Below are 26,641 nucleotides of genomic sequence, written 5' to 3'. Positions count from 1 at the left end.
TGAGAGATATGATGCAATGTATCATATTGCAAAGGACTATTTGGGTTAAATTAAGATTTTTTTTATCAGATGATCAATGATGATTTTTTATTATTAGCTGCTTATATTCTATCCTTTATATGATTAAGCACTTTTGAAAACCTTTTATCCCTGTAGTACTTGTCTGGGCTTCTGTTTTCCTTTTTCCCATTTTATTTCATAATTTTTCAACATCATTTATTTCCCAAGGGGTATCCAACAATAGGGGATTTGTTGGAATAAAGAAAATGTTGACAGGGGATCACTTGGAAAAAAATCTGAAATTCAACATCTTTTTATTGTTTTATTATTATTACAAAAGCAGTTCATGCTTATTACAGAAGAATCAGAAAATACATGCAAGCAAACTAATATAAAGAACGCTAATCATCCCACCCACAAGCCAACCATTATTTTAATTCTTAAAAAACAATTTGTAGGCCCTTTCCTATGCAGATTTAATTTTTTTCTAAATGGAATCTGGCCATAATATTTTTGTAGCCAATCACTTATTTACATGCTTATTGTTGGGTATTGTTCCAAATTAGTCCCATATTGTTGGATGTTTTCTTGGGGCTAGCAGCATTATGAGCAAATACGTAAGGTTTTGGAGAAAAACAGTTAAGTCTCAATGAATAATAAATAGGGTATATAAATTTCAACCAAATGTTCATACTGAGCAATTTGATCAGATTCTTGTCATAAATGAGGGAGCATCATGGGCTAAACTTTATCTTCTTAACCTTGGAAGTTTCTAGCAAGTAGAATTTTTGCAACCTTCAGCATATTGTTAGAAGGTCTAGTTTTTATACTGAAAAATGTTTTATAACACATATTTGAACTGGCCATGTATACATTTGAATATTTTGTAAGAAGCCATTACCTTACTGATTAAAGTTTTCTCTCTCCCGGGCCTGCTGATGGGTATACCCCACTTTTCTCCCCTTAATTTTCATTAGTTTCTCCACAGGTCATGTGTTATAGCAGAAGTACTTCTCTTTACATAGCATGTTTTTCACATTCTTCTTTCTCCCAAATATATTTAACTAAAATTTGCCTCCTTCTAATTTGATTTCCATATTTTCCTTTGCCTATTACCCAAGCTTACAAAATAAATGAATAAATGGCTGGAAACTAGGAAGAAATGTGTTGCAGAGGGAAAATGAAGGATTTGGGTAGGTCAGAAAATAGAAACAGTAAGCAATTGAGAATTTTGATAATGAATTATATACTGTCTTGAAGGACGGAGAAAAGTGACAGCTTCAGCTAGGATGAACAGGAGACGTCAGACTGTGGAGGTTGACTCTGAAAGGTATGCCATGTACATCTAGAAAATAGATGTGGTGTTTTTTTGTTTTTTTGGTCTGAGAGTAGAAAAGAAATTGTAGTTTGCTTTCACTGTGAAGGAGAGGAACTCAATATGTATAAGATACTCAGTGAAAAACTGTAAATCGCAAGGTCTTGGATATATATAGTCTAGAATTCCATTATCAAGATCATTTGACCTCCCATGGCTTGTGTGCTTTTCCTACTGGGATGGCCCATAGTCCTAGGTGGTCGTCTTTAATACGTCCTTTCAGTTTATATACCCATGTATGCTTCTAACTACATGATTGTGTGTATGACTCTCCGATCTTTGAATTAGCAAACTCTTAAAGGATTTAGATTTGGGTTCTTGACATTTACAAGCAGGATTACTCTATCATTGTAAATTGTATATATTTGTGGCGTAGTGTTTATTTTTAGATTCTGCCAATTAAGCCACTGTTGTGAGCTGAAACTTTGTAGTTGCCTTGCGTTCATCTATTGGTAAAATTGTAATGTGCATATTTTCAGTATATAGCTTTAGGTTAAATTTTGACTAAATTTAAAATGTTTCTTGGGAACCTGTTTACAGAGTGTTTTAAGAATGTATTACCTAAATTAAGAGAACGTAAGATGTTTTTTCACTTTGTGTTGTCCTCCAAAATTCTTTTGGGCAGTTGTTCCTATTTAATCACTTCATTACAAAATGTTGTTCTTCCTTATAATACCAGGTTCCATATAGAAATAAAAAGCAATTAGCTAGGTTTTCCATGATTTACGTGGCAGGACAGCCAATAAGTCTTTTTGTGGTTTTAGTTTTAAAAACTTAGTAAAATCAGGATATCAATTACACACTGATAAAATGACAGAAACAAAAAGTTTTATTGATAAATAAACTTGTTTTAAAGCTTGTATTTAAATTGGTGTATTTTCAACATCTATTTAGTGACCCTGAAATTCCAGAGCCAGAATCAGAAATGAAGATGAGATTGCCAAGACGAGCCAAAACAGCAGCACTAGAAAAAAGTAAACTTAACCTTGCAGAGTTTCTCAATGAAGATATAAGTTAGAAGAGATGATGGAGGTGAAGTCCTTTTAACCACGTCCTTTAAAATTATGTTCAGTTTTCTGCTTTAATAAAGTTACCCTTGTATCAAAATCAGAAAATGCCTGATAGCTTGTAGGACTTCGTGCTGTGTGACTCCACGTTACTTTGGCCTGTACTGAAGCATTAGGACCGTGCCTGGCCGGTGCGCCACGGAAGCCTGCAGTGGACCCGGGGGTGTAATCAGCGTCTAAGGTGGGCCTAGGAACCTGCTTTGCAAATCGGCTTCCCAGGTGATGCGTGAACTCTCACATTTAGTATATGGCGTTCTGGACAGCTTCTCAGTGTAACTAGCTAATAGCTTGCATTTGAGAAGCTTATGATTTAGATGGGGCACATCCAACACAGATGAAAACACTTCGGAACACATTTACAAAGGGACATCTCAAGGGCAAATGAAGTACCACAAACTGGCTAGAAAGGAGCTTGCTTACTAGGAGGACTACTACAATGACTCCAAAGTTCCCAGCATCTAAGCTGAACAGTTATTTTGATAATTTTGTGATTCTTACACTAAAAACATTTTGGTAATGCTATCTGAATGGATAATTTCTCTTCTTACAATATTTGCGTATGAGAGCTCTAGTTTGCTTACGTTTCTGATGGCGTTTCTTGGGTTAGGAGATGTTCACATATACTTTTTTTTTAAGTAATTTTTTTTAAGTAAACCCAACATGGGGCTTGAACTCATGCCCCAAGATCAAGAGTCACATGCTCTCTCGACTGACTGAGCCAGGCAGGTGCCCCCACTTATACATGTTAATTATGGAGTTGCTTTCTACGTTTTTGGCATAACAAAATAAATACTGTGGATAATAAAAGACAATTCTAGTAGGAAAAGCATGACAGGAAGTCCTTTATATACTAGTTTATGAGCACTGTTTCTTCATTGTCAATCTCATTTTTCTTCCCAAATTGGCATTTGCCTCACGTGTGGAACAGAGTATGAACTCAGTCCTCTTTCCGTCTGCAACACCCAGCAAAACATGGTTTCTTATCCCTCTGATTACCTTTTCTCTTTATTATCCAGAATAGAAATGTCCTGACATTGGATCTGTTTTAATAATAATTGTGCTTTTTAAGGTTTATTTAGGCCATTTATTTAAGGTGATGTTCTAAGAGCTAAATTAAGATTGTTGTGCTTTTTAGAACCAAATTGCTGTATTACATACATATATGTGCTTTATAGAGCTCAGAAATATAAAAGGAGTCTGAAAGTTACAAACTAAGAACGCTTATTAAGCAAAAGGAAAAGGCAGATGTGGCATAAAACAATAAAAAATAGATGATTGTTTTTCATTCTGTTGGCTCTGTCTTCCTGTGCTTCAAATTCCTTATGGAAGTCTTATTTTGTCAAATCCCTGTCACTTTAAAAATAATGTTTTGGGGTGAGGGATAGGGAGAAATAGGGAGAATAGGACTTAACGTGGACGCGGAATGTGCTGTAAGGAAAGGTGTTTAGGAGCACCTCAGCCTAAACCCCACCGGCCCCACAGCCAGGCTCTGCAGGGGAAGGAGCTGCGTTGCCACGGACCGCCACGGACCGCCACACCAGAGCTTTTGTTCCCTGGCGCGGGAGAAACAAACGGAAGCACCAAACCTTTAGTGTTCTTACTGTCCAGTATTCAAGTTTTAGACACAGTCACGTAGCCACTGCTGAAGCTATGCTTTCACACTATTATAGTGAAAGGTAAGGGATTTTATCCTGCTTTTAAAAGACATTTTCCACTTAATTGGCTAAAATACAGTAAAATCAATAGATGTAAATCCATTTACCATTTTTCATTCAAAACTGGTAACTTACACCAAACAGTATTCTTGTCTGCAAGAGGCACAGCTTTGCTGAAGAGTAAACATGCAATTGTGCCACTGATCTTACAGCCCACAGATTTTATAGGTTTAAAAGTACAGAGAAAGAACCGATCAGCTCAAATTCTATGAATGAAAACATGCTACTTGATAAACTATGATCAATTTTTCTATACATATATAACTTTGAAAGAGATAAACTTCTAAGAGATACCTTTGCCTTTTACCAGTTTGCTTCGAGGTAGTTGGTATCCACCTATTATACAACTGTTCATGGTCAGGTTATCACAAATCTTTACAATACTAGCTTCTAAATCACATAATGCAGTATATATTAAAACTTTGTGCACAGAAATAAAACGGGACAATTATGTATTTAAACGTAGGGCATAAAAAATTCACAAAATACCTTTAAAAAGAGAAACATCAAAATCCATTTGTACTGCAAAATTCCACAATGGTCTGGTGTAAAACGTAAAAAAACATACAAAGAATATAATCCAAATGATTAATGCTCATGATTATATTTAATATAAAGACATCACAGGACTAGAAATATTTCAAGATCAATTGATAAATGCAGAACGAATACTGACGTACAAAATAAGGATAGTGCAAGAAGAACTGCAATCTATTTCTCTTCACTTTTGAGGTTTTGGTTAACTGTACAGCTCGCTAGAGATGCTGCTGTCAAACTCAGATTCCATTCACTGGGACGATTAAGGCACATCTTAATGGGGCTCAAAGGGCAACTTGCTGTATTCCCATCAGACAAATTCAATTTCTCATCGGTTTTCATTTGTAGCATGCTGGAAAAAAAAAGTGCAAGGCATTTTAGTTTAACTTCAAAGAAATTATCAACCTTGTAAAGGAAAATTCAGTCATTTTATTGTTTGGACCTCGAAACAGAGTAGATAGGGCATTTTATTACCCTGAAAGTACAGGAGTTTTGTTCTTAGCTCCAGCCTCCTCACTGAACTGAATACATTACATATAGTCAGGTACTTAAGACGTCACCCAGATAGCACTGGACAACAAAACCACTGTGTATATGGATTCCATAAGTATACTCATGACATTTAACCTCTTGAACTTGGCAGGATTCAACCTTTTTCATTTGTCCTTTAACTTACCAGGATCAGAGCCACTTTGAGACAAGAAGGAATTAATTAACCTTTGAAAGTCTACCATGTTCTAGGCACATTCACATGTATTATCTCATTTAAATTTCCTAACAACCAAGCAAGGTTGGTATACTTATCCTGATGATAAACAGTAAAAGTGAGTCTCAGACTCAAGTACAAATATGTCTGAAGTTATAGAGTCACCCAACGAATTGGAATATGGTCCTTCCTCTTTCCCTTATGCTTGTCTACTAGCTCTCTGATGAGAATCTTTAGAAACAGAAACTTGAGAATCCAAAGAGTAGCTAGTCCACATGTAATGGACATGTAGTCCTGAATCTTAAATAATATTCATGATAGTCTTCACGTTTTCTGATGTGAATCCTTATGTTTATAAACTAATAGCTTGCTGTACAGTAGCTCATTTGATGGTTAACTGATTAGTTTCGTTGGACTGCATCATTCCTAACCTTTCTCCAATGACAGGTCTAGGATTCTTTCTATTAGAGAAGAGGAAATAGGCATGTAGTATTTAAGTGACTTGTTACAAGTGGCAGCTTCCTCCAGACCTCAGTAGCATTTTCCTGATCTTTCCTTGCAACCTCAAAAACAGACTCATTTGCCATTCAATAAACCAGAGAGATTTAACCTGTTATAGCATATTTCAATGGCTATCATGTTGCCACTGAGTTCTCCCCAGGCAAATGGTCCCGGTTTCACTGAATAACATAGTTTCAGCTTCATAGATATGAAGCAAAATGACAAACTACAAGTAGCTTAAAAGGTTACTCATCAAAAATAGAAAATCACTTAAAAAGCCAAAAAAAGAGGTGAATAAATAAGAATATATTTAAATCGGCCTGATAAATGACAAAGATCCAAAATACAATATTCTCATTCATATCAGAAATCTTAACTGATTTTTGAAAATATTTGTATTGGTTACTATTATTAGATTGATGGCCTCATGGACCTCAAGATTTTTTTTTTAAAGATTTTATTTATTTGACACAGAGCAGGGGGAGTGGCAGGCAGAGGGAGAAGCAGGCTCCCCACAGAGAAGGGGGAGCCCGATGTGGGACTCGATCCCAGGACTCCAGGACCATAACCTGAGCCGAAGGCAGTTTAACCAACTGAGCCACTCAGGCGCCCTCAAGATTTTTTGTCAAGTTAGCAAAGCTCAGATAAAGCAGTAATGTTTTTCCTTCTTCCAAGGACTGCTAGCCTTCGTATTTGTATTATTTGTATATATACCTCTTTGAGAAACTCTAAGGCAAGCTATAAAAATACAAATATATTTATTAAGATAGCTTGGTAGATCAACTATCAATGCCAAAAGAAGATGATGGCACGAAGCAACAAATGGTGATAACAATTTTTTGCTAAAAAACAAAACTAAAAGACCCCGATTTTTGCTGTTTGATTGACAAAGGTATATTTATCAGAGAATACTACTACATTGTTCTTTTTAAGACCTTCAAAAAATTAAAGTTACTTTTCTAGAGAGTGTACTCCAAATTTGGGTATACAAACTCCAGGAGTGCACAAAACTACACATGCATGGGAAGAAAATTCCAGTTTTAAAAGAACTGTATGTTTGTACTAATACACAGATTGACATACTTAATTCATACATATACACTTAAAACTCAGTGTGCAATGTTTGGGGCTACTAATCTATAGAATACTAAGAGTAGAAGAATATAGCCATCTTCAAGCGCTAGAAACAGAGGCATTAGAACAACAGAGCTAGAAGGGACCTTTCTAGGAACCACCCATCCACCCCCTTTTTAAGATGGGGAAACTAAGGTATAGGAAAATAGAAAAATAGAAAACTTCTCTTTTTTCAGTGTTCCAATCAGATGTATGTGGACTAATATAAGAACCTGGATCTCTTAAGTAATCTAGTAATAACCAAAGCACTTTTCAATTCCATTTTCTGTACCAAATTATTTAACATTGAGTACCCACTAGAAAGCAGCACCTCTGAGGTACAAAGATGAGGAAGTGTACACAGTGCATGCTTTCAAAGAATTTGCAATCTAGAAGAATTTTTAACAATCCTTTATATTTGGAAATTAAAAAATTGACTAGTTAGGTTTAATGTCAGGAATTTGTGGTACAATCATACACATTTGTACCAAGTGAAAGATTAAATATTCCTCAACTTTTGTTTTTAATCTCCATACCCAGTATGGGGCTTGAACTCACGATCACAAGAAGAGTCCCAAGCTCTACTGACAGAGCCAGCCAGGTACCCCCTCAAATTTTCTTGATGTACTTTTTAAACTTTTTGTTTTGTATGTTTTAAAAATTAAGTTGAATACTCTTGTATGTGTCTGTGCATTCAACTGTATCTATAGGGCTGATGTCTAGGAATAGGATAAACTGAGTCACAGGGTGCTTTTAAAGTTCTGACAGATATTACCAAAATATCCTGCATAGATTACGTACCATTTTACACTCTTGCCAACAACGTGTGCAAGTGTCTTTCTTTCATTTTCTTACCAATAATGTATAATAAAACATGGATCTTTGAAAAAAATTAAGGTCAAAAAATGGTATTTCATTGTTTAATTTGCATTTCTCTTATGAGGAAGGTTCAGCTTATTTTCATATTGATATGTAGTTAAGATTGGTGCTCTGTTCTATGTGGTTTACAATCCCACTCCCCTCCCTACGCAGCCTAGTTCATTAGTGTTTGTATCTGCTTATGGTGATTTTGTCATGAATCCATTCTAAATTTTGGATCATCAAATCTAGCAGTCTTATATTTCATGGCTTCTTTGCCTTACATATGATTAGAAAGTTGAAGCAGCAGCATTTAAACTATCAGATCAAGTGGCTTTATATAGCCGTATCAAGGATTCTGTTGAAAGCTCAGTGACAGTGTATAAAGAACTGGGGAAAGGAACATAAAGACCTGAGTCCCAGTTCTGAGAAGATCAATCATCAGCCTTATGACCCTGGACAAGTAAACTTAGTCTCTTTCCTTCTCCTTTTCTCATCTTTAAAAAAAGATATTGAGGGGCGCCTGGGGAGCTCAGTCAGTTAAGCATCCAACTCTTGATTCTGGCTCAGGTCATGATCTCAAGGTTGTAAGACTGAGCCCCGTGTTGGACTCTGTGCTGGGCATGGAGCCTGCTTGAGATTCTCTCTCTCCCTCTTAAAATTAAACATCATCCTGTTTACCATTACATTTCTGAATGATTTAATGAGAGCCATTTAACATGATTTAAAAACCATACAGAGCCATCGACAAATGCAAAGGTTTAATTTAGCACTGTGTCTTTTGGTGAATGGGGGACAAAGCTGGAAGAGAGGTACTCACCCTAAGGCCTCTTCTATCAAACTAGCAACCGAGACAGACGGTAGGTGAGTGAATGACAAGGAAGGGGCACTGAAATGATCATCTGGACATACAAGCCTATTTTCAATACTTCTGTAATTTCATCCACCCTAAGTAAGGGAGAACGTCTCTCCGGCATGTGAATGGAGGTTTACAAGAATATGTGCATTTGGGAAGTATAAAAGATGAAAATCTTTTCTGGGTCATGGAAATCCAAACAGTTACAACGTGTGATTTAAATTAATGATTATTGGGGTGCCTGGGTGGCTCAGAGGGTTAGGTGGCCAACTCTTGATTTTGGCTCGGGTCATGATCTCAGGGTCTTGAGATCAAGCCCCACACTGGGCTATGTGCTTGGCGCCGAGTCTGCTTGAGATTGTCTCTCTCCCTCTCTGCTCATAAGCTCACAAATATATTAAATCTTTAAAAAATATATTAAAAAATGATTACTGATAATTCTAACAAAAAATTTTAATATATCTAGCTGTAATAAATCACACTTGTTTTACTTATTACTAGAGATGGGGATAGTTCATTTCTGTCATAGAGACAATTAACTTTAAAGTAGGCTAGTCAAATCGCAGGAAACATTTTAGTGTGAGCAAGAGAGGTCTGAAAAGATCATTTCTAGAGCAGTTGCTACATGCTAGGCACTATGCTAAAAATCTTTCTGATAATGTTGCATTCAATTCCAAAAACCACCACTGAGGCTCAAAGAAGTAAAATGACACATTAAGGTTCACTCAACTAATAAGTGCAAGTTCAGAGTCTAGGATTTATTACCCTATCCTGCATACTAACTCTTGGGCTGTAATTCTGTCATGATTCTCCCTTTATGTTAATACCCATTTATCTATTTCTTCAGAATACTTAACATATGGTAAGTGTCTGGTCTACAGATTTCAGACAGACAGACATTCTGAAGGGCTACAGCCACAACCGTATCTAGGAAATTATATATGTTAGAGCATGAAGTTTCCACATATTTAACTAAATAAGTAGTAGTCATATCTTTCAATTTCTCAAGATAAAAAAAGAAAATGTTAGGGCACAGACATGTTTTTTGAGAGCTATCATAAGAGTATTTTTTTTTAAAGATTTATTTTAGAGAGAGAAAGCGGTGGGGAGGGCCAGAGGGAGAGGGAGGGGGAGAGAGAGAATCTCAAGCAGACTCCTCGCTGATCTCGGAGCCCCATGCAGGGCTCGATCCCACAACCCTGAGATCATGACCTGAGCCAAAATCAAGAGTCGGACACTCAACTGACTGAGCCACCAAGGCTCCCCTACCATAAGAGTATTGTTTAGGTTAAAGGTTTTAAGAAACATAAGTTCATCTTTTCAAAGGGAGGAAAGTCAGCTGTATGCATGGATAGACAAATGTGGTATAGGATTTAGAATGTGAATAGTTACTATAAAGTACCTGAAACTATCGAATCTGAACTCATCTATTTAACTCCAAATTCTGAATGACTGGCTATTTCCTCTGGTGATAGCGTCATCTGATGTGAAAATTTACTGAATAGCGATTATAGGTATACCCTTGAGGCTGATTCTCCACAAATCTATCCAAATACCACAATAGGGCTGTTAAATGTGTAAACTAGATCAGAGAACCTTTATGAAGTCAACAAGCGTATTCCCATGGTTTTGATGTAGTAAGAAGTTATAGAAATGAAATCCTTGGTCTACTGGACTCTAAATTTGATAATTCCAGGGTTCCCAGAGGCCAATACCGAGGACTTCGCCAACTATCAAAGTGTTTCAGTTCTATGACAAGCTGGCATGCGTTCATAAGCCAGGTCTGCTGGTTACCAAAGTTAGTATTCACTCATTCTTCCCTCAAATCCTTAACCAACACCTACCTAATATATTTAGAATATAAAATACTGTGACGGTGTCTGTCTTCAAGGGTTTTGCAGCTTGGTAAGGAGGCAGAAGGGAGAAATATTCATCAATTACCAAAATATATTTATTTTATTATAAATAGATATAGAAGAGGTAACTGAAGACTAAGGGATTACAGAGAAGGGAAATTAATCCCAGCAATGGGGAGGTTGGGGAAAAAATATTTGAAATAGGTCTAAAGTAAATTCTTTACTAAAGGATTTTAGTAAATTGGGACAGACGGAGGCTTCATAGAGCCTAACTTTTGATTCCGAATTAAATCACTTACCTGCTAAGTGTACATTCCTTAACCTCTAAGCTTCAATTTAACTGGAAAGTGAAGATAATGAGAGTACCCACCTCTTAAGGGTAATGTGACTATTAATGAGTTTATGCAAACAAAGCAGTTGGTATAGAGAATGCATGTAAAAATGCCTGGCTGGGCACACAGTAAGGACTCAATAAATGTTAGTATTAGTACTACTAACAAAAAGTCAAAAGGTACATATGTGGGGATACAGGATGACAGATATGTGTATGATTTGTTTTTGCACTAGTACAACCATTTAATTTTAAATCTCTGGGCTTTAAAGGGGAGAGGGGTTCAAATGAAAGAGCCATAGGGATCTAGCCAGTTATACATGGTCTACCAGTGGAACATGATGTCTAATGTAAATCCTTTCTCTTGTTGGCAAACTCTGTAAGTTAGGTTATACAGGTTTTTTGTTTTTAAAGACTTAATTTATCTCAAGAGAAAAATTTCTCTTTGGTAAGATACTGATGAATTTAAGGGCCCTGGCAGATTAAGTGGTAGATTTTAAGTCAGACATTTTTTCTGACTTGCTTTTGATTATTTGATGTGGTTATTTGGAGGAACAGAAGAACCTGGTGGTTAAGAGTAAGACTCTGAAGTCTCATATTCTTGGATTAGAATCACAGATTTGCAGTTTACTCCAAACAATTTTAGGAGAACTACTTTTTTTTTAATATAAAGATTAGCATAATATGTGCTTAACTAGTAAGTGCTATCATGATTATTAGAGCAAACCATAACTGGAGATTCACAAGAAAACATCTAGAATAAAAAGAATAGTTTCTCCTGAGAAACTGGATATCTACCTGAATTTTTAGTTGGATGGAATGAAGGAAATTATAGTCCGATTAAAGGCACAAAACCAATTCTCTTCAGAAATCAATGAACAGTTTGTAGTGCTATGTGATTTACAAGTGATCATTGGCCAGGTAGGGACAAAAAGAATTTACCTGAATTTATTAATTAACTTGTATATTAAATTAGTATAACACAACTGTGCCTAAAGCAGTATCTTAAATAGGTATTCAGATATTCAATAAACACAGATGTGATTCACATACATTTATAATAATAAAATAGGAAATTTTAGTAAATTAATTAAAAACTTAGCAAGTTATTGATCTAAAATAATGCCAACTGACTAACTGTGAAAGTGTATGGAGCCTGACAGCCCTTAGAAAGATTTTGGATCCTGTTCCCATTTGCCTTCTGAGGAACTTAAAAATGATTATAATCAATGATCCCTTCCTTTTTTTTTTTTTAATATAGCTGCATCCACAGCCCAACTTCTTCACCCCTCCCTATATTCATCTCTTTGCCCTATTTTTTTTGCCATGTCCTCTCATTCTGGCCTCACCCACGTGACTTGCTTTGGCCAACAGGATGTTAGCAAGTATGAACTCTAAACTGGCTGAGGCCAGTGCAAGCTGAAGCTTCAGAAACTACTTGGGCACTTATGCCCCCGCTGTGTATCTCTGTTTTTGCCACGAGAACAATGCCTGGGCTGACCTGCTGTGTGGACGTGAGACACAGAGCGGGGCTAAGCCGGCTCACCTGATGGCCAGCTAGTACAAGGCATGTGAGGGAACCCAGCCAAAGCCAAAAGAACCTCTTAGCCTTATTTCTCAGTCAGAGATCCAGGAGTGAAGTAAGTGCTTAATTTACTTAAGGGAGTAAGTTTTGGGGTGGTTTGTAAGGTAGCACTGTTGTGGCAACAGATAAATACTGGAACATGTCTTCTCCTCACCATGATGTGCAAGGTCTCTCATTCCTTAAAAACAAAAACAAAACTTCACTCAATCTTTTATTTTCCTCAAAATAACATTTTTAGAGCTAGATTATTTTAATGAGTTATCCTATACTTGCCATCACCATTTTCTTTCTCTTATTCTTAACCTACTCCAATCTGGCTTCCAGGTCTTTCACTCCATGAAAACAGCACTTACTAAAGTCTCCAATGAATTGATAAGTTTGATGAATGATCTTTAATTTTCAGAACATTAAACACTATTGGTCATTTCCTCTGCTACAGACTGAATTGTGTATGTCCCTGTATTATATGCTGAAGTTCTAACCCCCTATATTAAGAGATATAGGGCCTTTAGGAGGTAACTAAGGTAAAATAAGGTTACAGGGTGGAGCCCTAATCTGATGGCCTTATTGTCCCCATAAGAGGAGAAGAAGACACCACAGAATGGGAAGGTAGCCATGTGCAAACCAGCAACAGAGACCCACCAGAAACTGAACCCTCCAGACCTTGATCTTGGACTTCCCAGCCTCCAGAACTGTGAGAAAACAAATCTGTCATTAAGACATGCAGTCTACAGTATTTTGTGATGGCAGCCTGAGAAGAGTAAACCTTTCTTGAAACTCACTTTTTTTTTGGCTTTTGAGACAAAACACAATACTGGCTTTCTTCTTCCCTTCACTGCAAGTCATCCTCCTCTTGGATGGCTTGAAATTTTTCAAGCCTAACTCCCAGGCTTCCTTTTCTTCTTCTATAATCTTTCTTTAGGGGTTCTCATCCATACTGTTTCAGTTATCAGTGACATCTCAGACATCTCAAATCCTCCCACTGCTCACCACATTACTTCTTCAAAAAGGATTTCCCTGAGTACTCAACCTAAAGTTACTACCAATAGAAACTCTTTAGATCATCTAATTTCATGAACACAGAACTTAACAATTGCTTATGTTTTTCCTCCCTCCCATTAAAATATGAGCTTGATGAGAAAGTACAACATATTGGTCTTGTTCAACATATTATTTGCAGTACCCTGCATATAGAAACTGGATAAATATCTGTCAAAAGAATAAATCTAGGACTTCTGCTCAGGCTGTGATGAAGTAACAGGAATCAGATTTACCCTCTCACTTTAAACAACTTAAAAAATAGACAAAAATATATGCAATATATATAGTAGGCTCCACATCCAGCATGGAGCCCAGTGTGCGGCTTGAACTCACGACCCTGACATCAAGACCTGAGCTGAAATTGAGAGCCAGACACTTAACTGACTGAGCCACCCATGAGCCCCTGAAATATTTTTAAGACAATGGATGAAAGAAAGTACAGGGTGACTGTGATCCCTGAAAGAAGGGGACAAAGGAGGGAAGTCATAAAAATTGCTCTGGCTTACTGCCTGAAGAATTTCCAGTCTGCAGTATAGAGAGAGGGACCAAAAGGAGCTTGGAGATCTTCCTGAGATGAGAGGACAGTTTGTTGCTGAGGGAGACCAAAGCAACCAGAATCTGTGGGGCAGAGCACAGGAGACAGAGCCGCACAGAGAGAGCTCTAGAGATCTGCACTGGCTTCCCTCAAATCTGTAGATAAGTACTGATCAGTGCATGATGAATGTTTCCCAAATCCGTGAAAAAGACCACTGAAAAGGACCAGGCAGAAAATTGCTAGAGGCCACAAAGGACTGGATATAATTTGTGTTTGCACCAGCAAGAATGGAAAGAACCCCTGACACATATGACAGTAAATAATTATTGGTAGTGCCTCACTAGTGGGGTAAAATTAGCCCTACGGCAAGATTTCTCATCCTCAGCACTACTGACATTTGGGGCCAAGTGATTCTTTATTGTGAGGAGTTGTCTTATTATGCACTGTAGAATGTTTGCAGCATCTCTGGCCTCTACCCACTAAGTGTGACAATCCAAAATGTCTCTATACATCATCAGATATCCTCTGCAGGACATCCCCAGTTGAGAACCACTGTCCTAGACTAAAGGCTGTTCCAACTCTGCCTATCAATGCCCAAAAGCAAGATTTGAAACACTAAAAAGTTTTCTTAATGAGTTAATAGTGTCTTAGAACAGAGCCACAAAACATTGAAGACATTGCAAAAACAAACAAAACAAAAAAACCCCAGCATACAAGGTAAAATCGACAATGTCCAGCATCTAATCCAAAATTACCAGGCATGCAAAAAACAGGAAAATATGACCCAAAATGAGGAGAAAAATGAATCAGTAGGAACTGATAGCACACATTGTAAAATTAGCACACAAGGATATTAATGCAGGTACTTTCAAGAAGCTGAGGAAAGCATGAGCATGAGGAGAAATATAGTAGATACAAAGAAGACTAAATTAATTTATTTATTAAAAGGATTTTATTTATTTATTTGTGAGAGAGAAAGACATAGCAAGAGAGAGAGAGCACCAGCAGAGGGGAGAGGGAGAAGCAGGTTCCCTGCTGAGCAGGGAGACCAACATGGGGCTTGATCCTAGGACCCTGGGCTCGTAACCTGAGCCGAAGGCAGACGCTTAACCAGCTGAGCCACCCAGGCGCCCCAGAAGACTAAATTTAAATCTCTGGAGATGAAAATATAATTTCTGAAATGAAAATATCCTGGCTGTTACTAACAGCAGATTAGACAATCCAAAGAAGAGGTTATCAAGCTTAAAAACATGAAATAGCATAATCCAAAATGAAACAGAGAAAAAAATGTACAAAAATGAACAGGTATCAGTGTTCTATGCGGCAAAATAAATGTGATTGGAATCCCAAAAGGAGAGTAGTGACAAGAGAGATAGAAACATATTTTAAGAAAATATGGCTAAAAGATTTCCAAATGTGATAAAAACTAAACCCCCATATACAACTAGTTCAAAAAACTCCAAATAGAAAAAAAACATGAAGGCAACAATGCCAAACCCATTTGTAATCAAATTGCTGATAACCAGTGATAACATCTTATAAGCAACTGGAGGAAAAAAAAAATCCAGGACATAGAGAGTAGCAAATAGAAGAATGACAGCAGACTTATCTTTAAAATCTAGAAGGCAGTGGAGCAACAGGCTCAAAGTACTAAAAGAAACATATGGTCAAATCTGAATTCCATATCCAGCTAAAATATCTTTTCAAAAACAGAAGTGGGGGGAAAAAAAGTGAAATAAGACTTTTCCAGACAAAAAGGCAGGGCTGAGTGAATTAATAAACAGCAAACCCACACTACAAGAAATGCTAAAGGAAGTTATGCAGGCAGAAGTAAAATAATATCAGGTAGAAGCCTGGATTTGTACAAAAGAATGAAAAGTACCAGAATGGAAAATTCATGGGGAAAATACTTTTTCTATTTTAAAAATCTCTTTGAATAACTGTGCAAAGGAAAAATAGTAACAACATATAGGGAAGATAACATTTATAGAAGCAAAATGTATGACAATAATAATAGCACAAAGGCTTGGAGGGAAAAAATGCAAATATACTGTAAAGTTCTTAGACTATACATGAAGTGGTGTAACATCTGAAGAGAGTTACTGGTAAGTTGATATAAAGGGTAAACTTGACAGCAAGTACTTCTTAAAAAAACAATTAAGAGAGTAAATAGAATAATAAAATACACTCAGCTTTTCCAAAAGAAGGCAGGAAAAGAGAAAAAAGGAAGTAAATAATAGATGGGATGAATAGAAAATAGAAATTTGGATGGCTATTATCAAAAAGATAAATAACAAATGTGGGTGAAGATGTGGAAAAAAGGCGAACCTTGTATACTATTAGTGGGAATATAAATTGGTATACCCCCTAAAGAAAATAGTATGGATGTTCCTCAAAAAATTAAAAATAGGGATGCCTGGGTGGCTCAGTCAGTTAAGCGGCTGCCTTCGGCCCAGGTCATGATCCCAGGGTCCTGGGATCAAGTCCCACATCGGGCTCCTTGCTCAGCAGGGAGCCTGCTTCTCTCTCTCTCTCCCTCTGCTTGTGCTCTGTCAAATAAATAAAATCTTTAAAAAAAAATTAAAAATAGAACTACTATATGATCCAGCAATTCCACTTCTGGATATTTATCCAAAAAATGAAAACAGTAAACTTGAGAAGATATATGCACCCCCCGACGTGTTCACTGCAGCATTATTTACAATAACCAAGATATGGAAACTTGTGTCTATCAATGGATGAATGGATAAAGAGAATCTCTCTCTCTCTCTCTCTGTCACATACACACACACACAGACACACATCCAGCCATAAAAAGGAAATCTTGCCATTTGCAATAACATGAATGGATCTTGAGGGGATTATGCTAAGTGAAATAAGTCAGAGAAAGACAAATACCAGATGATTTCACTTATATGTGGAATCTAAAAATAACAAAAAACAACCAAGCTCACTAATACAGAAAGCAGATTGGTGGATGCTAGAGGCAGGGGCAAAATGGGTGAAGGGCTCAATAGATACAAACTTCTAGTCATAAAATAAAGAAGTCATGGGAATGTAACATACAGCACAGTCGCTGACTATAATTAATAATACTGTATTATACATTTGAAGGTTGCTAAAAGAACAGATCATAAAAGTTTTCATCACAAGAAAAAATTCTATGGTGACAAAAGTCAACTAGACTTACTGTGGTGATCACATCACAATACATAACAAATACCAAATCATTATGTTGTACATTCGAAACTAAGATGTTATATGTCAATTATACCTCAATTAAAACAAAAACAAAAACAAACAAAGTTGGCTGACTGAAAACCACATCAAGTCACATGAAATGAAAATGGTCTATTAAAAGGCAGAGATTGTCAGATTGGGTGAGAAAGCAAGCCTCAACTGTATGCTGCCTAAAAGAAACTCACTTCAAATACAGAGACATATAGGTTAAGAATGAAAGTATGGGAAAAGATATACCATGCTAAAACTAGTGAAAAGTAGCTGGAATGACTATAGTAATATCAGACAAAAAATGATTTCAGACCAAAGAATATTTCCAGAGAAAAAGGGGTTCATTTCATATAGAAAAGGAGTAAATTCACCAAAAGTATATAAAAATTCTAAATGTATATGCATCTAATCACAGAGCTTCAAAATACATGAAACAAAACCACAACTGAAAGGATAAATAGGAAAATCTAGAATCAAAGGTGCAGATTTGAAAACCTCTCTCTCAAGGATAAATAGAATAAGTAGACTGAAACTCAAGAAAGATGTAAAAGCATTTAATAGCACTATCTATCAACTTGCTTAACTGACAAGACTCCACCCAACAGCAGCAGACTACACAATATTTTCAATAACACGGAGAACATTCATTAAAGTAGATCTGGATAGACTCTTGACCGTAAAAAAATTTTTTCAATAAGTTCAAAAGAATTAAAATCATACAAAGTATATTTTATAACCATAATAGAATTAAACTAGAAATCAGTAACAGTATCTAGAAAATCCTCAAAATTTGGAAACTGACCAATTTATCTCCAAGTAATCCATGGGTTAAACAAGAAATCACAAGGGAAATACGAAAATAGTTCTAATTTAATGAGAGTGAAAATACAGCAGAGCAAAATTTGGGAGATATAGCTAAAGTAGTGTTCAGAGGGAAATTTATAACATAATGATATTAGTAAGGAATTATCTTCTTTCTACTACAACCCTCTATACTCTATACCAATAGTTCTCTAAGTGTGGTCCTTGGAGTCCAACCATCTCTTTTATAATAAGCCCTCCTGGTGATTCTGATGCACACTAAAGTTTTTAAAGCATTGTTTTAAAGTAGTACAGTTCTCATTTCGACCACCATAATGGTCCATGCCTTCACTCTTGCAGTCTACCATTCATCTTCCACAAGGCAGTCAGAGAGATCCTTTAGGGAGAATCTGATGATGTCATATATCTTCCCTATACAATCTCTACTCTAAGAGCAATAGGAAGCCACTGAAAGTACATAAACATGGCTTATGGGAATCAACATGGTCTGTCCTTCATTTACTTCTCAATCCTCACACCTGATATCAGGCTTCTCCTTTCTCTTTTGACTCAAGACACACCAGTCATTGTTTTACCTGCAAAGAATACCATGCTGCAGTTTTCCCACATGCAAGTCTTTCTTTCCGGAAGTCAGTCTTCCCCTCCCAGTTCTTTGCTACTTGACCTAATTAATTCCTACTCACTCTTCACAGCTCAGTTCAATGGCCATTTCCTTAGAGAAATCTTCCCCCCCCCCCGCCATTTCTCTGACTTGATAAAATCTCCCTATAAGGAATTCTTATAATACCACCTACTAATTAAGAACTTGTAAGATTTGTGTACTTACTCAATGTCTGCCTCTCTTAATAAACTTGAACCTTGAGGGCAGAACAATACGTGGTTTTGTCCCCCATCATATCCTGTATGTCTAGCATATCGCCTGGCACATAGGAGACATTTTTTAAAGAATAAATTAACGGGGTCTATCTAGCTTTCTGTTTCTATGTACAGAAACAAAGTAGAAAACAAATGAAATGTCTAGGTTGCCTGGGATTGGAATGGGAGTGGGGTAGGAAAAAGAAGCCAAGGTCTTATTAAAATTAAACAAGAACAACCAAGAAAAAACCTGGCAGGATGAAATCATTCAGACACCTACTCTGTCCTACCCCACCCCCCTGCCCCGCGTGTAATTAAACAACAGGTGAATTCAATAGACTTAACATTATAATCACAGAATGCTCAGCTCCACTGCAAACTGTTTACCGCACAGGAAAAATGAGGGTGGGGGGAATGGTAGCCAGGAGAGCTGAACCAAGAATTCTGAATCCCTAAGTGAAGAAATTGAGAAGAAAAAAGGAGAACACTTGAGGAAGGAATTTAAGATGTAAAGCACTGAAATAAATCTTTCTAACAGGTGGTAGCCACTGGTGAAGGAAGAGAAGAAGGGTGACCCTTGGACTTACCTCAGATAGACAAAGCAGGTCTGGAGGCTGCGGGGAGAGAATGAAGATTTACAAAACAGAATAAACTACCACTCATGGCTCCCCCAGCACCACTCTGCTGGATAAAGATAGGTCTTCTCCCATACAGATAAAACAACTACAAGTCAGAAATATATTGCATTGTGTGGGAAGAGGGAGAGGATGGGGTGTTCGGAATAAACTGGATATAATAACTTTAATCTATTTTTAAACAACCCAATGACTTTCTAGGCACATACCAAAATTCTACTGATATATATAGGTCAACAAACTTTTTTCCACAAAAGGCCAGGTAATAAGTATTTTAAGCTCTGTGGGCTTTATGAAATTACTCAATTCAGTTTCAGTGGCATAAACAGCAATGACAATACCTAAGTGAACTTGGAGTGTTACAATAAAACTTTACTTACAAACAGGCCATGGGCCAGGTGCCCCAATTTAGAGAATTAATTTTATGTTTGAAAATAGTTCTGTACTCCATATCCACTAGCATGGAGAATCAATCAAATTATCTTTCTTCAAATTATACTGTGCTGCCAAAGTAAAAACAATTTGACATATTTTTTTATAAGTTCCCTGAGTTCCTCTGTGACTCCCCCAATGTCTAACACAAAGCCTAGTAGATCAAAAGAAAAAGTATCCAATTTGTTGAGTAAATTAGATGGTTTTCCATGAAAGATGTGGGGTAATTAGTAAAGTAGAATACTGTGAAAAACTCAGTAATGGTTAACAAAGCAATAGGATATAAAATAGTCAAGAAAAATTCTAAGAAAAAAATCAAGACAGATTATCAAAGTAGCTCTTCTATATATTAATAAAGCATTATAGCAAGAGTTAGAGATGCTTCAAAACCTAAAACTCTTCTCCTTACTCAGTTCCTATGAAAGTTATGCTGATAGGGAAGAAACTCAATTATAAATAGAACGGATTTTTATTAAAAATTCCTGATTTCATTAGAATACTTCAAATAACCAAAAGTTTTAACAGTTTCACTTGTGGCACTGTCAATTAGTAAAGAGGTAATATGAAGTCCAAAGAAAAAAGAATATGCCAATGAGTTTTTTCATTTTTACATTAAAATATCTACCTTCACTTCATCCAGTTCTGACCAAATTAAGATGGTGTAAGGTTAATTAAGACTTGAGGAGATACTGATGTCATATGAAATTAAGACTTGACAAAACACTGATCTCATGTTTTCCTAAATTCATAAGATATTTTCTCATGGTTTGTAATATCTATGGTAAAGCTACCTGAATTGACTGCTACCACCACTCCTCCTTTCTTAACATGAAATGAAAATCTAATATACAAAAATGAAATTTACAAAATGGATCTATGTGATCATCTTTGGCTTATAGGTATTTACCACAGTGTTCTTTTAATGGTGAATGTTAATAAAGCACTTACAACTTAATTTTGATTAATTTATGTCAAAGAACAAATCTAGTATATAAATTAACATGTTTTTATAGTCATTGCATTTTTCTGGGAATATCACAGTAAATATAAAGAAACCCTAGCAGGAAACTATATACAGCAGTGTTTTCCAATTATGTTCCCCAAACTGTGGGACATAAAGAGCTATGATATGATATGATATGATATGATATATGATATGATATATAAAGTTTGAAGAATGCTGTTTAACATGTTAATGGGGCATAGTGATTCAACAAGCACAGGACTGAGCATTTCCCAAAGTTATTAGACCATAGAACCCTTTTCCCACAGAACATCTTGGAGGACTAGTGCTTCTTGGACTATCTCTGCAATGCTTGTGTGGCAAACTAGATGAAGGTGACAATGAGTCATCTAGAAATGTGTTTCTATCAAAATGAAATTCAGAAAATCATCTACTCTATGCTAGTTTTTCCATTAAATGATAATTATGAAGCTGAATAATAGCACATGAAGAAATGCTAACTCTAAATTTTATTTAAACATGTTTAAGGATATTCTGTGCCAAGGTTCGCCTCAACCATACAAATTTAAAAGGATATTTTGAGTTAGGATGCAAAAAATGTGGTAAACCGTTCATGAGCAGGACCAGAGGAGGATGCATGGTTGGTTTCAGTTTTACGTAGCTGAAGGAGTATACTATTAATTAAAAATCACCCATCAGTTAACATATCTGTGTGAAAACCACAATTCTAAATGGAAAAATTGTATTCAGTCATTTTTGAGGATAGATGACAAAACAGAAGCTGACAAACTGACTTTTTTCAGTCAGCTCAGAATCTAATTCAAAGTATCAATTTGAATTCTGAATTTTTATGGCAAAATTTAATGTTTTAGGATGAGTACAATGAGTATAGCTACCTCAAGTCCACATTAGTTATTCTAGTCTTGAAACTTCCTTAGATGTGTCCAAAGTAAGCTTATTTACATCCAGGTATTTATCAGTTAGGAAAGGCACACATTTACTTTGGTAACTCAAAAGACACTGATATGCAAAAGTTCTGTATTATTATTTTCAATAGTTATTCCATTTTAGGCCATTATCACCTCAAAAATCGTCTCTTGCAGCTAGCCTTTCACACACCCCATTTTGTCCTTCCCCTCAAAAATCTATACCGTGTGCTATTATTAGAAAAGATTCTCTAGAATTACACTTTATTTAGTTTCTCACTATTCACAGAATGAATTCTCGGCCTGATCTCTTTGTCCTTTTGTTATACCCACTTGGTGAACCCAATTAACCCAATTAAATCTAAGGGCCCACCTTTCTCCAAGCTTACATTCTTGTGGCTGAGATAAAAATCACAAAACTGTTCAACCCTGTTATTTCTTGAGATAGTATTTCAAATGTTATCTACATTGCACAATACCCACCATATTACTCTCAAATTACCTCTGAACCCATAGAAAATATCTCTAATATCCTCAATATTCTGCTCATGAATTTGTGAACTAACATGCATTCCCATATATTGTTCCCACTGTTCTCATGTTTTAAGAGAGAAGTGATTCTTCTCGCCGAAACTATCTAATGATGGCCCATAATGTCCAATAATCCACTCTGGGGCTTCACTCCATTTCCACTGCTTGCCACCTTGTCTGTATCTTCAACCTTTCATTCTCTACTGGCTTCTCCTCATTGGCAGCCAAACTTTTTTTTAAAAACCAGTCTTCATGAGGGCTTCCTCTCACTATCTCCCTATCTCCTCTCCAATCAGAGCCATTTAGTTTTCTGTGCTGGTCTTCTTCATTTCCTCTTCCTGCATTAACTCAAACATAAGATTTCTGGCTGCGTTGCGTACCAAAACTACACTCTTCAAAATCATTACAATAACCTTTTGTGCTATCTTCAGTGGAGACATTTCAAGGCTTAATTAACCTCTTTTCAACAGTTCACACTGTTGTTTTATTCCTTCTTAAAATACATTTCCTTTCTACCACACTCTCCTGGCTTTCCTCTTATTTCCTGACTACCCTCATCAATCTCCTTTTGTGCACATCTTTTTTTTTTTTTAAGATTTTATTTATTTTAGAGAAAGAGTGAATGTGCATATGCACTTGAGTGGTGGGCAGGGGCAGAGGGAGAGAATCTCAAGCAGACTCCCTGTTGAGCATGGAGCTGATGCAGGGCTCAATTTCATGACCCTGAGATCATGACCTGAGCCAAAATCAAGAGTTGGATACTTAACCACCGACGCAATCCATGCGCCCCTGTGCACAATTTTTTTTTCCTCTGTATCTTTGGGGCTCTGAGATCCTAGGCTCTTCCCATTTTACACTGAGCAATCCATTCCACTCTCATGGTTTCAATTATTTATGGACTCCAAAATCTTTATCTCTAGCTCAGACCTCTTTTCTGAGCAACAAACACATATTAACCAAAGCTGACCTCTTAATAAGACAGGTTTAAACTGCGTGGGTCCACTTACATGCAGATTTTTTTCCCCCCCATAAATATACATACAGTATTGTAAATGTATTTTCTCTTATGATTTTCTTATAAAATTTTTTCTCTAGCTTACTTTATTATAAGAATACTGTATATAATACATATAGCAGAAAATATGTGTTAATTAACTGTTCATGTTATCAGTAAGGCTTCTGGTCAACAGGTTATTGGTAGTTAAGTTCTTGTGGAGTCAAAGTTGTATGTACATTTTTTTAATGCACAGGAAGTTAGCACCCCTAACCTCTGCATTGTCCAAGGGTCAACTGTGATTGCTTCCTAAACATCTTTTCTTGGATATTCCAAACTCCTTACGTCTAAAATTGCACATTCTGAATGTTCTCTTATATCTCAGTGAATGTTACTATCATCTAACACTTAGATGTTCAAGCTCAAACCTGGACATTACCCTTTATTCCTCTACTCTCTAAGATGCACTGATTCTATCTCATAGACCTCTGTCAAATTTATCTGTCCTCCATTACTGCCACTACTAGGGCTCCAAGCATTTTTTTCATTAACTGATGCTGGCCTCACAATCTGGGCTATGCTTCCCTCAGTAGCTTTATCTTTTGCCATTTTTCTGTCCACCCCCGCCCCTTTCTTAATTCCTCTTTTATGCCTCAGCTATATGAATTAAATTACTCAGTGTTCTATAAGCCTGTTCTGTCACCCAAATTTTCCACATGCAGTTTGCTCTGACTGAAATACTTCTCCCCTGACTTCTAATACTTTGGCATCCTTCAAATCTCAGCTTAGATGTGACTATGTAAGAATCCTTGCCTAATTTTCTAAACCTGGGTTCAATTTCCCTCCTTGGTGCTTCTACAAGCCACCTCTCTCCCCAGTCATAGCACTCTACTTTCTACTGAAATTGCCTATTCACTGTCCCCTATGAAATGATAAGCTCCACGAGAACACAAACCATGACTTTAGCCATTCTATCCCCTTAATTAATATAATTAATAATATAATATCTGACTTAAAACATAAAATATACTCTATTTATTGAATATATGTACATGATGGAAGTCTTGTTTTCTTACTCAGATGGAAAGGGAACTTTCTGAACTTTCTACAGTATCTAAGAGCATATTGTAGGCATTCATTAAGTATATATTGAATTAAGAATAAGACAGAATTGCATTTCTTCTTTCCTTTCCATGTCTACAGTTGATACACAGCAGTACAAATGTAGCGAAGTATAAGTTTTAAAACTCCTATGTATTAAACTGTATCTAGACAGTAAATCTTGAAATGTACAAAAACAAGACGTTTATGGCAGAAGCAAAACTTTTCATCAATAGAAATATTCCCTAATTCATTATATACATTGCCTTATGAATTTTTCTAGAAAAGTCCTTGCTGTTAAAAATCTCTCTCAAATCTCCAGTCACTAATTACTCTATGATGAAGAAAAACATATAAAACTGATAATGAATTTTAGTGTCATTTCCAAAAAGGCATTAAGAAGTATGGAATACCAAGAATAATGAGAAAAAAAAATAACACCTTAAGAAACATTTTAAAATCAGATAAAAATAACAAATGCTGCTATAAATACAACTTTGTAAAAATAATGTCCTTGATTAAAAAAAAAGAATGTTAAATAAAGAAGGAAAGTTATCAGTAAAAGATAAATAAAACTTTAAGCAGAACAGGAATAGTACTAGCAATTTTAAAAATGAGAAAAGGTGTAAAACAACAATACTAAATTTTTAAAAAAATATCACAAAAGGATTTTGAGATTAATTTGAAAAAGTAATAATGAGGCATCTTCCATCTTATTTTTCCAGGGCGATTTCATATTTAGTGAGATAAAGAATCATATTAATATAAATTTTATATTCATACCTCAGGAAGATACAATGGTTAAGAAGCTAGAAGGACAAAACACGGTTCTGTTGTAAACTACCTTTGGTAAACTCTAACAGCATGAAATGAGAATGAAAGGATTAAAAGTGAAACACTGCACTTTACACTCCATTCATGACAGTCTTTCAAAAAAATGTGTATATATTTTTAGGTGAATTATAATATATTTTTTTAAATCACTATCAGGCTTCTTCCCTCTTTTTTCCTGACGTGCTATTTGTTATGTTATTTTTAGTTATCCTAAGGACAAGAAACAAAGGACATTATTTTTCAATTTGATTCATCTTTCATAATGGAGACTGTGATCAACATTAAAGCTTTAATCGTCACGTTACAAAGTTAAAAATTTTTAATTAATGCATGTTAAATATTACTGAAATAGGCATTTTAAAGTCATTCAATTAATTGAATGTTGGGGGTCATTATAATCATCTAACCTATTAAAACTTGAGTTTATTGCTTTTAATATTTTAATAGAAGATTTAATAATTGTTTCTTAGCTTTTAAAAAAGTTTTAAAAAGGTAACAAAAATAAAGCCATCAATACCTCCTTAAGCCCCTAAAATATACAATGTAACAATGCAACCATACAATAAAATATCCTTAAATTTACAAATGTAACCTGGCACTCTCTCATGTCCAGGAAGTAATGAAATGAGCACTACCATACTTCTACAAATCCTGAACTGTCTAGCACCTATCAACAAGCTGAGATGGAACTGGCTACATTGGCAACTACGGTGTTCATATCCTATTTTGCTAGGGTCTGAGGCTAACAGTCTCCCTGAGGCACCAAAGTCAGGCCAGCATAACGGAGTAAAGCACATAGTTACTTACTAAAGTAATTTCAGTTTACATTCTAAATTTGGCATTACCTTAACAGTATCTGTACATGATTTTCTCCCTTGCTACACTATAGATTATCTCTGGAAAGAAATCTTCATCTTTGTATCTGTGGAATCTAGTTCAATGTCTCATCTAAAAAAAACCTATTCAACAAGTTTGCTTATTTATTGAAGAAAATATCTTGTTCCGTGACACTATTTAAATAAGCAGAGTCTTAAAATGGTTCTCAAAGCAGTACCAGAGGGCATTAACAATTTGATGGTGAATGTGAGACTGATATACTAGAATTATTATGTATGTTACAGACCTCATCAACTTAGCAGCGAGATAGTCTACTTCTTTCCACATGGTCTCAAAGCTATTAATTTATCAAGACAATGAATACATATTATCCTGTAGCGTAGCAGTTAATTTTTAGATAGCT

General features: G+C 35.9%; 2 protein-coding genes across 4 annotated transcripts in view; one reads left to right on the top strand and one right to left on the bottom strand.

Moving 5' to 3' along the window:
* Positions 1 to 2,490, top strand: part of NCAPG (non-SMC condensin I complex subunit G) — a 50,307-nt gene extending 47,817 nt beyond the window's left edge. The window contains exons 20-21 of the mRNA XM_028087770.2: positions 1,261 to 1,330; positions 2,270 to 2,490. Coding sequence (XP_027943571.1) covers positions 1,261 to 1,330; positions 2,270 to 2,393 — 194 coding nt within the window. The 3' untranslated portion in view covers positions 2,394 to 2,490. The remainder of the gene's footprint in view (positions 1 to 1,260; positions 1,331 to 2,269) is intronic.
* LCORL (ligand dependent nuclear receptor corepressor like) overlaps positions 249 to 26,641 on the bottom strand; it is a 166,753-nt gene continuing 140,360 nt past the window's right edge. For 2 of the 3 annotated variants that reach the window (XM_028087736.2, XM_088021234.1), the window contains exon 8: positions 4,941 to 5,046. In XM_028087736.2, the coding sequence (XP_027943537.2) occupies positions 5,033 to 5,046 (14 nt within the window). In that variant the 3' untranslated portion in view covers positions 4,941 to 5,032. Of the gene's footprint in view, positions 5,047 to 26,641 lie in introns of all 3 variants that reach the window. The other variant, XM_028087749.2, reaches the window with a different exon arrangement.

The sequence above is a fragment of the Eumetopias jubatus genome, unplaced genomic scaffold (genome assembly GCF_037043125.1).
Source record: "Eumetopias jubatus isolate StellerSeaLion01/CBP00866 unplaced genomic scaffold, mEumJub1_p1.0 scaffold_2, whole genome shotgun sequence".
Taxonomy (NCBI): Eukaryota; Metazoa; Chordata; class Mammalia; order Carnivora; family Otariidae; genus Eumetopias; species Eumetopias jubatus.
This window is presented reverse-complemented; position numbering and strand designations above follow the sequence as displayed.